Genomic DNA, 15,218 nt, shown 5'->3' with positions numbered 1-15,218 from the left:
TTGTTTATAGTCATACCTAACAGTAAAGAAGACAAATCAATACGAAGGAAATACTATAGTTTCAAACCTAACGTATCATATTTATAACACAAAACACAAAAATAAAGAAAAAGAAGAAGTTATATTTGAATGGATTAGGTAAAATAGTTAAGCGGATTATATTAATGATCCATAACAAACCACTTGTTCCAATTATAACCCGATTACAGTCCTTTTATAACCAATGAAAACTATGAACCAAACAATAATATGTGGATACAAAAAGGCAACCCATTCCATATTATCTAAGCCTTTCTCTTTACTTCCTTAGTTAAAATTACAAAAGAGAGGACACCAAGCAACCAGTGATTCAAAAAAAAAAAAAAAAAAATGCAGGAACAAGTAGCAATAATAGTTGGAGCAGGCACCTCTGGGCTTGCCATGGCTGCTTGCCTAAGCCAGCAATCAATCCCATACATTATACTTGAGAGAGAAGACTGTATTGCTCCTCTATGGAAGAAATACTCCTATGACCGCCTTCACCTCCACCTTGCAAAGGAACTTTGTGAACTCCCTTACATGTCTTTCCCTGCCTCTTATCCCAAATACGTGCCCAAAAACATGTTCACACAATACTTGGATGACTATGTCTCCCATTTCAAGATTAGTCCTATGTACCAAAGGAATGTGGAATCTGCTGAGTACAATGAAGTTTCCAAGAGATGGTTTGTGAAGGCTAGGAATGCAAGTTCAGGTGAGGTTGAGATATATTGTGCAAAGTTTTTAGTGGTAGCCACTGGGGAAACAACCAACCCTTATATCCCAGAGGTTGAAGGATTAAACACTTTCACTGGTGAGGTTCTTCATTCTACTCAGTTTAAATCAGGGAAGGATTTCAAAAACAAGAATGTTTTGGTTGTTGGGGCCGGAAATTCTGGCATGGAGATTGCTTTAGACCTTGCAAATCATGGTGCCAAAACTTCCATTATTGTTCGAAGTCCGGTATGAAATTAATCTCATCTAACTTAGCTATAAATTTTCTTTCATGGGTCATTGTTATTAAAACAAAAATTAGTTACAGTTCTTTAGGTATTGTACACTTGTACTCCCAGTTAAATTCAACTACATGATTGAATTTAATTGAGGAACACACGAACTTGAATTTAACTCTTATTATTATATAATTAGCTCTGTTATAATATAACCATGCATAATGGTTACAAATACCAAATATTAACTGGATTATATATGCAGATTCATATTCTCTCACGAGAGATGATGGACTTTGCCAGAATTTTAGTGAAGTATTTAAAGCCTAGTTTGTTGGACTCCTTGGTGGTCATGCTTAGCAAGCTGGTTTATGGGGACTTGACCAAGTATGGGATAAGAAGGCCTACAGAGGGTCCTTTCTATATGAAAAGAATGTATGGCAAGTATCCTCTTATTGATGTGGGTACCTGTAAAAAGATCAAGTCCGGAGAAATTCAGGTAAAGAGTTTTGAGTGAGAGAATGGTTGTTGCTTAAAAAAGATGTGTAAATCATATGTACGTAGTCCATCTTCATGTGTAAATCATGTAGTGTAATATAATTTAATCTTCTATCTTTTAAGCTCCTGTTTTTTTTCTTTTTTTTCTTTTTTTCTTCTTTCTAATTTTTGCTTTGAACGCTTGTCTATTTGATTCTTCCACATATTACTCAGGTATTGCCCGCAGAAATACTAAACATAAGAGGCAATGACATAATATTCAAGAACGGAAAGTCACATCCATTTGACACAATCGTTTTTTGTACTGGATTCAAGAGGTCAACAAACTTGTGGCTTAAGGTAATGATACTATACTTTTGGTCTCATATAGTCATATTGTTAGTCTTTTATTTTATTTTATTTTGGAGTGTCCCAAAATATAATTATTTTTTAAAAGTCAATAAATATTATATTAATAAGTTTTCTAATGTATCATTTTGCTTGAATATCTGAAAGGATAATTCTTTTTTTCTTTTTCTTTTTTTTGAGAAATGAAAGGATAATTCTTAGTTTTTAGTTTATACTAGTTTTATCTTGGTTTAAAAGAACAATAGTTTTAAAATTTTATACCTTTTAATTTAAAGACAATGTATCAAATGATGTTCTCTTGAATTTTTTAAATAAAAAATATAAGATGAATCTAAAAATGACTAGTAATATAGAAGGGAATAGTTATCTTAGAGAGAAATGTTATGTCCACAACATTTTCACAATAAATCATAAGTGACAGGTTGTTATTGGTTGTTATTATTAGGAAAAAAAATTATTCTCAGTGATAAGTTCAAATTTGAACCAATAATAGCACTTCTCATTATCTTAGAGTAAGTGATGAAGTTGTCTAATCGTATTTTATAAAGGAAAAGAGCTCAGTCTGCTGCCTAGGGGTGGAGGGGAATTGAAAGTTGCAAAAAAAAAAAAAAAAAAAAAAAAAAAAACCCATAACAAAAAGGTATGTGTTACCTAGTGAGGAATGGAGTAGACATTGAGGTTTGGAAGGAACCATAGATTCCATGTGTGTTTTAAACCTAAAACCAAGTTTAAAGTGATTTCAAGAGGTTCAGCCACTGATGGTGGCTAATGTACTTCATCAACATTTTGGGAGTTGGTATGTGCATAAATTGGTCCAATTATTGATGCAGATTCTATTACAGCCATTAAGAGTATCCCTATCCCAAGAACTCAAAGCTTAGACAAGAGAGCATGGATTGGTGACAAAACTGGTACTTTTTCAATTTTAAAAATCTGCTAATTAGATTATCAACTCTCAAAGATTTAATCAAGAGCATAGTAGTATATGGAAAATGCTCTTTAGACCTAGCAATTGAAGAAGGGTTTTTTTCTCAATCCATAATTGAATGAGATACTAGGACAATCATGGAAGCATATGAAGATGATGAAAAGCCTATTAGGTGGGAGGTGACACACTGATGCAGAATGTTGAGGACATCCGAGCCATGTTAAGGCACAGTTCTTCAACCAAGTGCAAATTCAACTGGGTCCAAAGAAATGGGAATCGAGCAGCCCATAATTTGGCTAGTTAGAGTTTTTCTCATTCAGCTTCTTATTACTTTTTGCCATGGAGTAAAAGTTTAAAACAAGTCCCAAAAGAAAATCCACTTTTAAAAATAAATCTTCAAAGTTTATACAATAACAAACACATGCTAAAACTACATGAAAAAAAGAAGAAGAAGAAGAAGATTTCTTAGTTCTTAATTAACAAATTTTTTGTTTTGTGTAGGGGGATGATTATCTTTTGAAAGAGGATGGGCTTGCAAAGCCCAATAATCCTAACCATTGGAAGGGAAAGAATGGGTTATACTGCGTTGGGCTACTTCAAAGAGGGTTTTATGGAGCTAGCACTGAGGCCCAAAACATAGCCAATGATATCAAGTCCATTATGTAATGTCCTCCAAAAAGGAATGAAATAAAGGACACAAGAAAAAAGGCTACTGTGATATATTCTTGTTTTGTTTGTTGCTTTCGTGGAGCATTAGTGCTGTGAGAAAGCAATGCAAAGCAAGTGAAACTTTTACAAGCGCTTTTAAGAATAAAGGAGGACAATTGAGAATTCTTTTTTTTTTTTTTTTTTTTTTGAGAGAGACAATTGAGAAGTCTTAAACATTCATAAGCTAGCTTATGTGATCAATCTTGAACCCCTTTATTTGTTATTGCTTTGTGTTTGGACACTAAATTTGTTATGACAGTATTTTTGTTAGAAACTTTTTATGAGAAAAGAAAAAAAGCAATTTACTTTTATGACAATTTTTATATTTTTTATAAAATTAGTATCAAAATTTTTCTAAAATGATTTATTAACAAATGCCTTAAAGGCATCCGTTAATCAACTCTTAAATGAAACTTTAGTCAACATTACGACTTTTGAATGTGATACCCATTGAGATTATACAATCAATGAAACAAACCCCTTTTCATGCTTTATGATACTAATCTAATGCAAGTAATTGCAATACAAATATAAGAGTTGAGCAAAAGCATAAAACTTGAATCAGAAAAAACATCTTCTTTCCTTTTACGTTGAATAATTAATCATTGAACACTATTGTAAATCAGTGCATCACTGCTTTCATGGCAAAATGGCAGTAATTTCATACAGACTATGTTCTCCCTAATCGATATAATAGATAATGAAAATTGTTACAATCAAAGCTAATTAACACCCCCCAACCCCCAAAAAAAAAAAATTAAATAAAAAATAGAAAAAACAAAACATGTAAGCAGGAAAAAAGAGAATATGCTCGAGCAACCAATTTGGAGGCATATGCTTCCCAAGTATGGCTGCTGAGAAAAATGAGATTGACCTTTCAACTTACGGTAACTATGCCCAGAGGAGTGCATCGATGCCAATTTGCAAATTTGAAACTGGGCTGTCACCAAAATCCTGATCTATTGCTTGGTTGTCTCCCAATGAATCCACATATGGCTCCAACAGATCAGAAGATCTTTCTGACGGAATCCCATAACCTTTGAGAATACTAGAGGAAGCAGCACTAGCTGTTTCCCTTTCCAAAACAGCAACGTAATTGTCTTCAAATTCAAAAACTAGATATTTATCCTTGCATGCTGCTTAAAGGCAGAGACAACCATAAGAAATTAGAGTAAAAAAAATAGACAGGAAACAAATGAGGGATGCTGCCGCTTACAATCAACAAGATGCGCTAGGTGACGGATGTTTTTTATTCGAGTTCCATTGAATTTTAAAACCTGCAATTTTTTTGTCTTAGTATACATATGCACGAATTGACATTGCATGTCAAAGTTGTAAGTGGTAATTGGTAACTTACTTGCTGATTGCTCATATCCTCATATCCAATGTTCACTTCATTTGCCAAGACCTATCAATGTAGACAAAGGTAAGCAAAACTGTACTAAAACACCAGGTCCACAACTTAAATTCCCTAGAAGAATAGCAGTTCAATACAATGCAATTGGATATATAATTCTTCCCAAGTAAAACGAAGAAATAACCAGGATACAGAACCTATGCCTGTCCCTTAAACCAATAAAAGAAGCAAAGCATAAAGAAGCATTAAGTTCTACTTGTACAATGTTGGATATAATTCAACATTGTATCAACAATCCTGCCTATATTTGGAGAAGAAAGAAAGCATGAAGCTAACCTGTGATAAGACCACAATCTGCTCCCCTTTGAACTTTGCCAAGGAATAATGTGCCTTTGCCAGCAGTTTCAACTAACCACAAGAAAGAACAACAGATTAAACTTCAAACCAATGTTATGCGACTCTGGTCATAAAATATTAGTTGACAATATAATTGTGGTTAGAAGTGTCCTTTATAAACAACTTACCCCTATAGAGTCTTCACACTCCTCACTGTAGATAAATAAATCCCGAAAAAAGCATTAGTTTATTCTTAGAATTAGTAGTCTTCCAAAAATAAAACATGTAGCCATGAAAAGGGAAAATGCATCTACAAATAGATTTTTGTGATGCCAGGAATGAAAACTAACATACTCTATCAGTGGTTCTGAGAGTGGAGTAAACACAAAACCAGCAATTATTAGATAAGAAGGCTGATCTCCATCAATATGATAGGGAACCTATGTAAGGGCATAAGAAACCCAAATTAATTAGCATCACAACATGAAACTTACAAAAGTGACATAAATGCACTCCATCATTACATACATATAAACTTTCTGATGCATACCAAATGAACTCGTGGATTCAAAGCCACTTGCAATTTCATGAAGTTTCCTGCTCTAATAATGCCAAGTTCTGCCACATCACCAGCAAATCTGAACGAGAGAATCATTATTCACAATGACAAATATTATTAGGATGGCCTGAAAATGTCACAGCACTAAAATATGGATATGGAGAAAAAACTACAGGAAAGAATCACTATGAATGTCATGGGCATGAAGAGACTGAAAAATGGACGAGTGCTAGGCTGAGTATAATTCCTCAGTAGAGATTTAGGGCCTTTTACTTTTGACTAATGAGGTAGCGAAATGCAATGCGCTCATTTGTTCTGAACGGCACTGTTCCTTCACATCCTACTCGAACATCATCGAAGCTTACAATCACGTCCCCCTGGAAAAGAGAAAGTACAATTGAAGTTCCTAACATATGAAGACTCACATTGTTTGGTACACTATAGAGAGGAGGCCAAATCAGAAAAACTTATATTAAATTAATTTTTTCTTCTTGTTGGTAGGCGAGTTGGTTTTGTCGGGTAGATAAAATTATGAAAAATTTCGACAATGTTTGATAAAACAAACATATCTAAAAACAAGGATAATGCAGGAAAGATGCCCATGAATAAGAGGGAAATATGAGATGGATTATAAAATTCTAGTGCAAGGTGGACCAGACTAAATTAAAATGCCTCTTTATGATTATGCTTTGACACTAGAGCTAGCTTAGGAGCCTCTTTCATGTAGCATTGTTTTTCCATTGACTTCTCTCCTAATATAGTAGCTTTTGATTTCACAAAGTCCTTTACCCCTTGCCTGTAACAGCTTTCAGACTATCCAGAAAAATAAGATCAATATGATCAAAGATCTAATAAGCTGTATAAATTAAGAAGCACTAATGAACCAACGGTCCTTTTGAAGTGACTGCTTTAGAATGTAGAAGTGCAACTAAAGTGCAGCTAGTTCTGGAAGCTGCATATTGCAAGCTTACCTCCTTTAAGACACTATGTGCATCAGAAGTAGGTTCAATTCTCCGTACCAGTACACCCTGCAAAAGCCAGATATCAAGAGGAAATGTGTGAGAAAACTAAACTAATTAGTAGATATAGAGCTACCAAGTTCACATGAGGATAAAAATAAGAATTAGTATTGTGTTTGTGTCATATGTACCATGTGAAAAAAGTAGTTAATTTAATATTCAAACCAAACCTGAAAATTAAATACTAGACAAGGCAATTCATGCATTACATGATCTATATACACTTTTTTCGAAGTAAATAACATTACATGATCTATACACAACAACTACATATGAACACCTCAACTCTACTCTTTCATGTCAACAAAATTGCATAGAAAATCCCATTCATCACCTTGGCCATTTGCAATTCTTTGACCACAATGTTTATCAAATCCATTAATTATATATTGGATCTTTATAACAGACATCAAACCTCTTCCTTTCCTCCTGTTTTGACATCCTCATTGGCATTTTCACTTTTTTTCTTAGCCTCCACTCTTTCCTTCACATATTCAACTCCTTTCATCCTATCATCTCCTGACAGCACCCCCCCACCCCCCTTCTCTCTCTCTCTCTCTCTCTCTCTCTCTCTCTCCCTAAGTATTACCCAACCAACTTTCCTGGGACCACCAGAAATGATCCTAGCTGATGCAAGACAGATTAGAGGATCTGTCAACAGTGTTTGTGGTGTAGTTCTTGTTTAGAGAATTTGAGAATTCAGGAACTTTAGAAAGTAGGGCTGAGGATCAAGAATGATTAGACTTTTGGAAGAGAAGGAAAAGATTTATCTAAGATTGCAAAAGAGGTGAGAAGAAATTGATTTTGAATTTGTCCATTAGTTATGAACAGTATACAAAATAGTGCACGTGAACAGTAGCATCAACAACACCCGTGAACAATTTCAAGAATAGTAACAGAGTGCCAAAAACTTGCCTCAATAAGGCACTCGGTTTTTCTATGAATCAACTCTTCTCTTATTTGAGCGCAATGACACACTCGTATAGATTATAGACTCTACAACCAAGCCCACACATAAAAACCCATAAGCTAAATAAGACTTACCTATTGACAAAATTAAACTCAATGCCCAAAATCAACAATCGCAAGTTACAAAGATACCCTTCACCGTAGAAAAACCAAATAAAATATAAGATAAAAATATTAATGACCTAATTAACTATCATGGATACTTATTCTCAGACCAAAAACAGTTCTTGTTTGGCTTTGCCTTAGGCTTCTAAAGAGGATACTTCTTCTCTAGCCATGCAATGTTTTGTGCCATCACTACCCCACCAAAAGGAAAGACTTTTAGTAGTAGGTATTAACTTTTCAGAACACAACCCTACAAAAATTTTGGTGTAAAATATTACAAAGACCATAAATAATGCAGACAACTTAAAATGCATACTGAAAGTCTACCATATTCATAGCAGATGACATATCTACAAAATGTGTACAGATCTTTATATTACTCTTAACAGATTTAAGAAACTCCTCTAAACTAGGTAAAGACACATACCTCATTAGATTGTACTTTTAAGCATGCACGTAGGGCTGGATTCTCCAACTTTTGCAACAAGACGCCAAGACAAGGGAAACCTGGAAATTAAATTTTAAACTTTTTTGGCACATTTTCATGTATTACTTCTTTGAGTAACAAGAATCACACTGAATGATAATATTTGAAATAAACTTAAGAAAAAAAAAAAAAAAAGAGGGGTAAAGTCAGTAATATGAAATAGATAAATAATAATAATAATTAACAGCATGTGTTACATGTGGATCACAGATTTTAAAGGCATTCATGCTACTGAGATCTACTACTACCATCACTCAGTTACATTTATCTTTGCTTCTGTCTAGTCTAGCTCAAGCATTTGTGGTAAACATCATAAAGCAAAATTATGCAGACATTTGGCTAAGTGTATAATGTCTACAACAAAAATACCTATGAAGAAACAGCTTTACCATAATATGGCAAAGACAAGAAACATCAACTTTTTTTTCTTTTTTTTTTGGGGGGTGCGGGGGTTGCGGGGGGGTGGGGGTGGTGGGGGGTTGGGGTGGTGGTGTGGAAACAGAACACAAGGGCCACTTATAAAGTGTAGAGGCTAAATCAGATTAGGAAGGAAAAATTCTTGTTTAAGGATAAAGTATAAAATTGCAATTCATATATTGCTCTTACAACAATCTGATTGTCACTAAAGTTGAGAGGAATTGGAATAATCGCTTTGAGGGTCATAAAATAATTTTACATCCCTAAAGTGATATGAGAGAAGTCTACGCTTTTGCTTTCTAGATGCTGTTGCACTATTAATCTTTGTTAAAATCCATGCATTGATCTTGCAAAAAAGCACCCCAAATATGCCCCTTATGTATATGCAAGTGAAGAAGAGATTCTCACCAGTGTATTTCCCATTCCTTTCATAGTCATCCAGAAAATGAGACACAACCGTAGTTGGAATCACATATCCAATATTCTCAGCCTCTTCAGATCTGTAAACCTAAAGGAAGTGTCTTGTAAAAAAACAATAGACCAGAAAAATAAGCATCTGGATATAAGAACAAGTGGTCTTTGCATAGACATGAGCAAAAGATATTAAGAATTATCAGTCAACATAACTAAGAAAATGACTTGGCATGACAAGCATGTTGCATTCTGCCCAAGGTAGCAAGTGGAAGGAACGTTACAATTAGAGATATGTATCCAAGGAATTTAAGCCCAACTAAACAATGAAATATTAACTTTGACAATGTGCCAGCAAATTTACCTGAAAAGCCACCCCAATGCACTCCCCCTGATCATTGAATGCAGGACCACCACTATTACCTAAAATCTAGCAAGTATAAGCAGTTGCTATCACAATGATATGGAATAATGTTTAGAATACCAAAAAGAGAAATGATATTCAGACAAAAAAAAGAAGGGGGAAGGGGGAGTTGTAAAAATTGAGCTATTGAAAATATGTCAATTGGAATGTTTCAACATGAAAGGATTACAGTTATAAATCTAAGTCTTCTACCAACCAGGATTTATTGCTGCATCAATTTGAATTCCCAACAAATCAGATGATCCATGTGCATATGATGTAACCTGATAATATAAAAATGGTAAGAAACTTGACATATAAACTATGTTCCAAGACAACATGACACTGGCCTTATTGATGGCATCAAAAGTGACTAGAAATCAAACCTCTATACGTGATACTACTCCCTTTGTCACTGATATGGTGTCTCCTCCAAGGGGATATCCTACAACAGTTACTGCTTCCTGCTCAGAAAGTGGCATAAAGAGCAGTTTAAAATATTTTCCTAGAAGAGATGTTTACAGCAAGTAGAAAGAAAATTTCCAAACTATGAATTAAAAATCTCAACAAAAAAAATTACATCTAGCTGGAAATTTTCACATTTTGATAATTTAAGCAAGTTAAATAACCTTGGCATAGGTGTTACAACCATGGCTCTAAGCAACTTTCAAATAAGAAATATGGAACTGTATTTAATCCCAGAATATTTTATGTCAATTATGGACTTGGTGGTCAGATATAGCTTCTAAAATCACGGAATGGATGTAACCTTTCTATAAGTTCAGAGGGTCATGAAGTAGATGCTAAATATTGGTTTTCAAAAAAAAATTGTGATGTAATAAAGTTAACAGTTGTTTGGTTATACTACAGGAAATCATCCTTTCAATTCAGGTGAAGAACTCAACCCAATGCCTGTTGATTGATGAAAACTTTTTAATTGTGCAAATATTAATTCCTTAGCCATCTAGATTCATCAAGGTTATTACCACACTGATGGCTTTTGAAATCTTTGACAAAGGCATTGCAAAATCACAGAGTGGCCCAAATAGACAAATAAAGAATAAGAAGTACATATGGTAGCATTCCTACAATAAAAAGGGGTAGTTTGGACCTGAAGACGTGGCAAGTGCCCAAAATTGAGTGGTTCTGCTCCTTCCCAAAATTCCTTACTTTCTACTGAAAGCAGAGCTATGTCACAATCAACACCCCTTGCTAAAACCTGTACATAAGATCATTATGTATCAAGGTGAACAACTGAGGAAGCACTCAGTAAATTCCCAACAGTTATGCAATTGAAAATATCTTTTTATTTCGTTTGCCAATGTGACAAGAAAATCACTTAAAGTTACATAAGTTCAAGCACATTTAAGTCCCTCAAAAATCACTAATAAAAAACATAGATCAAGCAACTTAGGAGTATAATACCATCTTACCAAAGTGTAATAAGCACCATACCATCTTAAACAGAAAAACTCAAATCAAGCAACTCAGAAGCACTTAGCTTGAAATTTGTGAATTAAAAAGATTGGCAAGATTGAGTCAAGCACTAGGACCACAAGTTTGATCTTGAATATGCCAGTCAAAGCACAACCATCTAAAAAAGGTTAATGGCTCTATATTGCCAAATAATTAGCCAAAATATCAGCTGTAAAAAAAAATACTCATTGTGTTATTAAAGACAATTTTCATTCAAGAACATTCTACCCAATGTAATTCATTGCTTAGTTCAGCAACAGTCTTTCATCTTTTCTTTTGACAATAAGCATCAATCCCAATGATTGTGTTTGACTTTAGTGCCCTTTGCTTTGACCCAACAATATATTTTAAGAACCAAAATCCTTTTGATGAAATTGTAGGCGAGTGACCCATTTAACAAGCCACCAACACTCACATCCCTGGAATCCATTTTACTTCCAAGGAGTCCATTTATGCTCGCTGTTGTACCAGACATAATACACCAATTCACAATGTTTAAGGACGCTAGAAAACACAAAGGTAATTTCTGAAGGAGCATACCTTAGCAACATATTTTGTATCATCTCCCCTTCTCTTCACTTTTACCTAAGATCATTGAAGAAATAGATAATGACATCATTGAATTCAGGAAACTTATACCAGAGCTTACATGGTAAATTAATCGAAACATTAAAATAAAATAAATATATGAAAATTGACACAATGTACTAAAAGTTTAAGATTAATAATGGAACTTGCTGATTTCTCGGCTAGTTGGTAAACTTAAGTATTTCAAGTTCCAAGCTCACAGTGAGAAATTGGGGCTCTGTAGGCAAGGTGCTGCATGTTTAGAATAGAATCCTCTCTACCTATTTCTAATGATAACAGGCAATAGCAGCTCCATATGCAAGGCACTGCATCCATTGTTTTAATATGAATTTTTTAAAGTTTAGACTAGTGATTTTTTAATAAGTAAAATCAATTCATTAAAAAATGCGCTACAGGGGCACAACCCATGTACACGGAATTCATTAATTAACAATGACAATTACAAAGATCTAGCATCTCACGTAGATTGAAAAAGGAAAACTTCCCTGAAGCATTCATACTCAAATAGAACTTGGTATATTTGGCGAATCAAATATATGGTCTAATAACAAACCATTCTTTTTTTTTTTTTTTTTTTTTTTTTTTTTGTGCTACTTATTTTGTTTTGTTAATAATTACACAGAGAGGTTGAGATCAAATAATATAGATTATTGTTCATAGGCCAAAAACGACCTACTATTGAAAGGTATAACTTCTCAATTCTCATCATATCTCAATGCTATATTTTCAATTGTGGATGAAAACTTATTACCAATGTCTTAACTCTTAGTTTTTCTCAACCCAAAAAAAAAAAAAAAAAGGCTCTTGAAGTTTATATATATATATACACACACATCCTCTTTGTTTATTATAATTTTTTGGTATGGTGAAAACCACTCAAGTTTTGGTGTCTTCTTCCATGCTTTCAAGGACAAAAATTAAATTTTCTTGTAAGTCTCTCTACTTCAAATTCTTAAATGTTTATTAATTTAAATTGTTCTTAATTATTGAATTAATGTTTCCACTTAAATATGCTTTCAATCATTTTTTGGATAGTTTTTAATTACTAAATTTAAGGTTTTTCCATTTAAATATTATTTGAGCCTTAAATTTTAGGTATCTCCTTTCATATTAGTTACAAACTATCTACCATCTTCCATTCAATTATTATTATTATTATAATATTATTATTATATATATGCCTTTTATAATACATTAGTCTTACACAATATGCATTCATTATATAACTTAAAAGTAAAATAATCATTAATTATCTATTTTATAGTTTACATATGAATTTTGATTAAACCATGCATCGCACGGGCAAGCTTCACCAAATTGCAGAAATTTTATTAAATTTTTAGATTTTTAAAGAACTAAAAAGAATAGTATACTACTAAGACTCTAATTTATTCTTATCATTAAATAAAATTAGATTAAAATTATTTTTTATTTGTTAGGATATATTTATTAAATTAAGGTATAATATTGAACATACAAAAATTTAATTTAGATAATATTTATCATCTAATTAACATTATTTTTTTTATTTGTTAGGATATATTTCTTAAATTAGGGGATAATATTTAACATAAAAAAAAATTAATTTAGATAATATTTGTAGGGTCCGGGTTTGGGACACTTCTTCAGATTGAGAGAGTGGACCCAAGCCCAGCTTGCCCTTCAATGAATTTGTAGAGTATGGGCTCAAGAACTAGGCCCTAGTAAGGGGTACAACTGCCCTGCATGGTTGCATGTGGATTTATCAACTTGAACATGGATTGGGATGCACAATGATGCTCATCAGACTGGTCTTCTGAAGTTTGGTGTTCTTATTATTTCTTTTAAGATTCATTACAAAGGTTCCCCAGGGGCATGGGTTATTACAGGACTCCTTAATACCGATCCTCCGTTCCTCTTTCAGGAGGGACTCCCTACGTTATATACCCCTTTAAACTGATCCTAGCCCTCCATTTGTCGATCAATCAGGCTACCACTTGAGGGCCTGTCCCATCAGCCGCATCCCTGTTCCTCTAGTGGGTTGCAGCACCTAAGGCGGCGCTGTTCAGGAGTCCTGTCCTCATTAATGCGGCCAGGACGTTAGTTGAGGGCATTCAATGCAGAGGTGACAGCTCGCCTAAGTCTCGCTCCTTTGCCGTGCTCCCGTCGCCGACGCGTGGCACTGGACCCTTTCCTCCTTGGATATTCAAGGAATCCCCTTCGGTGGGGAGGTGCTCGCGTTCTTTCGAGGTCTCGGAAGCCCGAGGATGGGCCCCTCCTCGGATATGTTCCTCAGGGGTTGGTCCTCGCGCTTTCATCCTCGGGCCCCTTATGCATCCTCGGTGTGGGTCCTTGGGCCTGGCTTGGAGTGGGCCGAGGCTACCTGATTTTCTGGCCCCACAATAGCCCCTCAAAATCTTGCTGCACGCATCCTCGGGCGGGGAGAAGGATTTTGACATCCTCGGGCCTGCTCCGTGCCCAGTTGAACCTTACACCTCCTGTCAGCACTGGGGGCTATTCATCTGCCCAAGGCGCGTTGCTGACGTTTCAGAGCGCGCAACGTGCCCATCATTAAATTCAGGCGGCTCTGTGCTCCCCACGTCTAACGAGGCGTTACCAATCCAACGGTGGAGATTTGTCTCGCGTTTATGGGTGAGAAAACCCACATGGCTCTTCTATTTGGGGTATAAATACCCATTCGAACCGCTTCTTCCTGTTCCTTATTTGCAATCAAGAATTCTCGCGCGTCCATCCTGAGTTTAGCCACACTCTCATTTACATCTCCAGCACAAAAAGCCTGTCCGAGGAGCTCTTCCTCTTTCCAGTAAGTCGTTCTATCCCTCTCTGAGCTCTCTTCCCCTTTACTCCTTCTTCTCCTTCACCTGTTCTTTCTTAGTTCCTTTAGGCGTCAACTGGGATGGGTAGGTTTAAGAAATACGTCTACACTGAGGAGGCAATGGAGAAATTCATCGCCGACTATAATATTCCCGGTAATGTAGGTCTGAGATATTGTGAGGATGGGAAGTGGCTCTTTCAAAGACAGGAGGGCGAAGTGGTCATACCCATTGTCGCCTTCCTCAAAGGAGGGATGACGATTCCCATGGGGCCGGTGATGAGGGACTACCTCACGCACTTCCGGTTGGCCCCTACCTAGTGTGGAATAAACGTCTTTAGGATTTTGGGCTGTATAGACGCCCTGAACGAGAAGATGGGGCTAAGGTTGACCCACCATGACGTGAACTGGTGCTACAACCTTCAGCTCCTTAAGGGAAAGTCTTATTATCTGAAGACGAGGGACGACAGGGTGCAGCTCATCTAGTGCCTCCCTGAGTCCAGTAAGGGGCTAAACGAGGATTTCCTTATCGTGTCTGGGGAATGACACGATGGCCTTCACTGCCCAACAACGGAAGGAATACCAGGTAGGGCAGTAGGAGTAGGAGGGGTTACAAGTTCTCGTCTTTTTTCTTCCCCTTTTCTCTTTTACTAACGTGGTGGTGTTTTCCCTTTGCAGACCCGCATGCTTTTGAGCGCCACTTCCACCTGGTCAACCGGAAGGATTTGCAGAAGGTGCTGAGGGCGTCAGTCTATATAAACGAGGACGACAACCAAGTTAGGGCCGCCCACAAGATCTTGGGGTATACTCCTGTCCAGAAGTCATTCCC

At 35.6% G+C, this 15,218-nt stretch overlaps 2 protein-coding genes across 2 annotated transcripts; one reads left to right on the top strand and one right to left on the bottom strand.

Annotated features, from left to right (window-relative positions):
- The first annotated feature begins 369 nt into the window (after nucleotides 1-369).
- LOC112025634 (probable indole-3-pyruvate monooxygenase YUCCA10) lies at nucleotides 370-3,762 on the top strand. The gene is made up of 4 exons (XM_024058302.2): nucleotides 370-981; nucleotides 1,234-1,467; nucleotides 1,680-1,805; nucleotides 3,244-3,762. The coding sequence occupies exons 1-4, from the start codon at nucleotides 370-372 to the stop codon at nucleotides 3,406-3,408; spliced, it is 1,137 nt and encodes a 378-aa protein (XP_023914070.1). The 3' UTR covers nucleotides 3,409-3,762.
- Nucleotides 3,763-4,006: 244 nt separating this feature from the next.
- On the bottom strand, nucleotides 4,007-14,308 carry LOC112025622 (protease Do-like 2, chloroplastic). The gene is made up of 17 exons (XM_065763876.1): nucleotides 14,174-14,308; nucleotides 11,530-11,574; nucleotides 10,625-10,732; nucleotides 9,900-9,977; nucleotides 9,731-9,797; nucleotides 9,475-9,533; nucleotides 9,108-9,207; nucleotides 8,223-8,302; nucleotides 6,674-6,730; nucleotides 5,976-6,079; nucleotides 5,694-5,781; nucleotides 5,498-5,583; nucleotides 5,332-5,356; nucleotides 5,144-5,215; nucleotides 4,808-4,858; nucleotides 4,667-4,727; nucleotides 4,007-4,586 (listed from the first exon to the last, which is right to left on the bottom strand). The coding sequence occupies exons 1-17, from the start codon at nucleotides 14,306-14,308 to the stop codon at nucleotides 4,342-4,344; spliced, it is 1,461 nt and encodes a 486-aa protein (XP_065619948.1). The 3' UTR covers nucleotides 4,007-4,341.
- Between the last annotated feature and the right edge of the window lie 910 nt (nucleotides 14,309-15,218).

The sequence above is a fragment of the Quercus suber genome, unplaced genomic scaffold, assembly GCF_002906115.3.
Source record: "Quercus suber isolate HL8 unplaced genomic scaffold, Cork oak 2.0 scaffold_529, whole genome shotgun sequence".
Taxonomy (NCBI): Eukaryota; Viridiplantae; Streptophyta; class Magnoliopsida; order Fagales; family Fagaceae; genus Quercus; species Quercus suber.
Note: the sequence above shows the minus strand (reverse complement) of the source record. Positions and strands in the feature narration are given on the sequence as shown.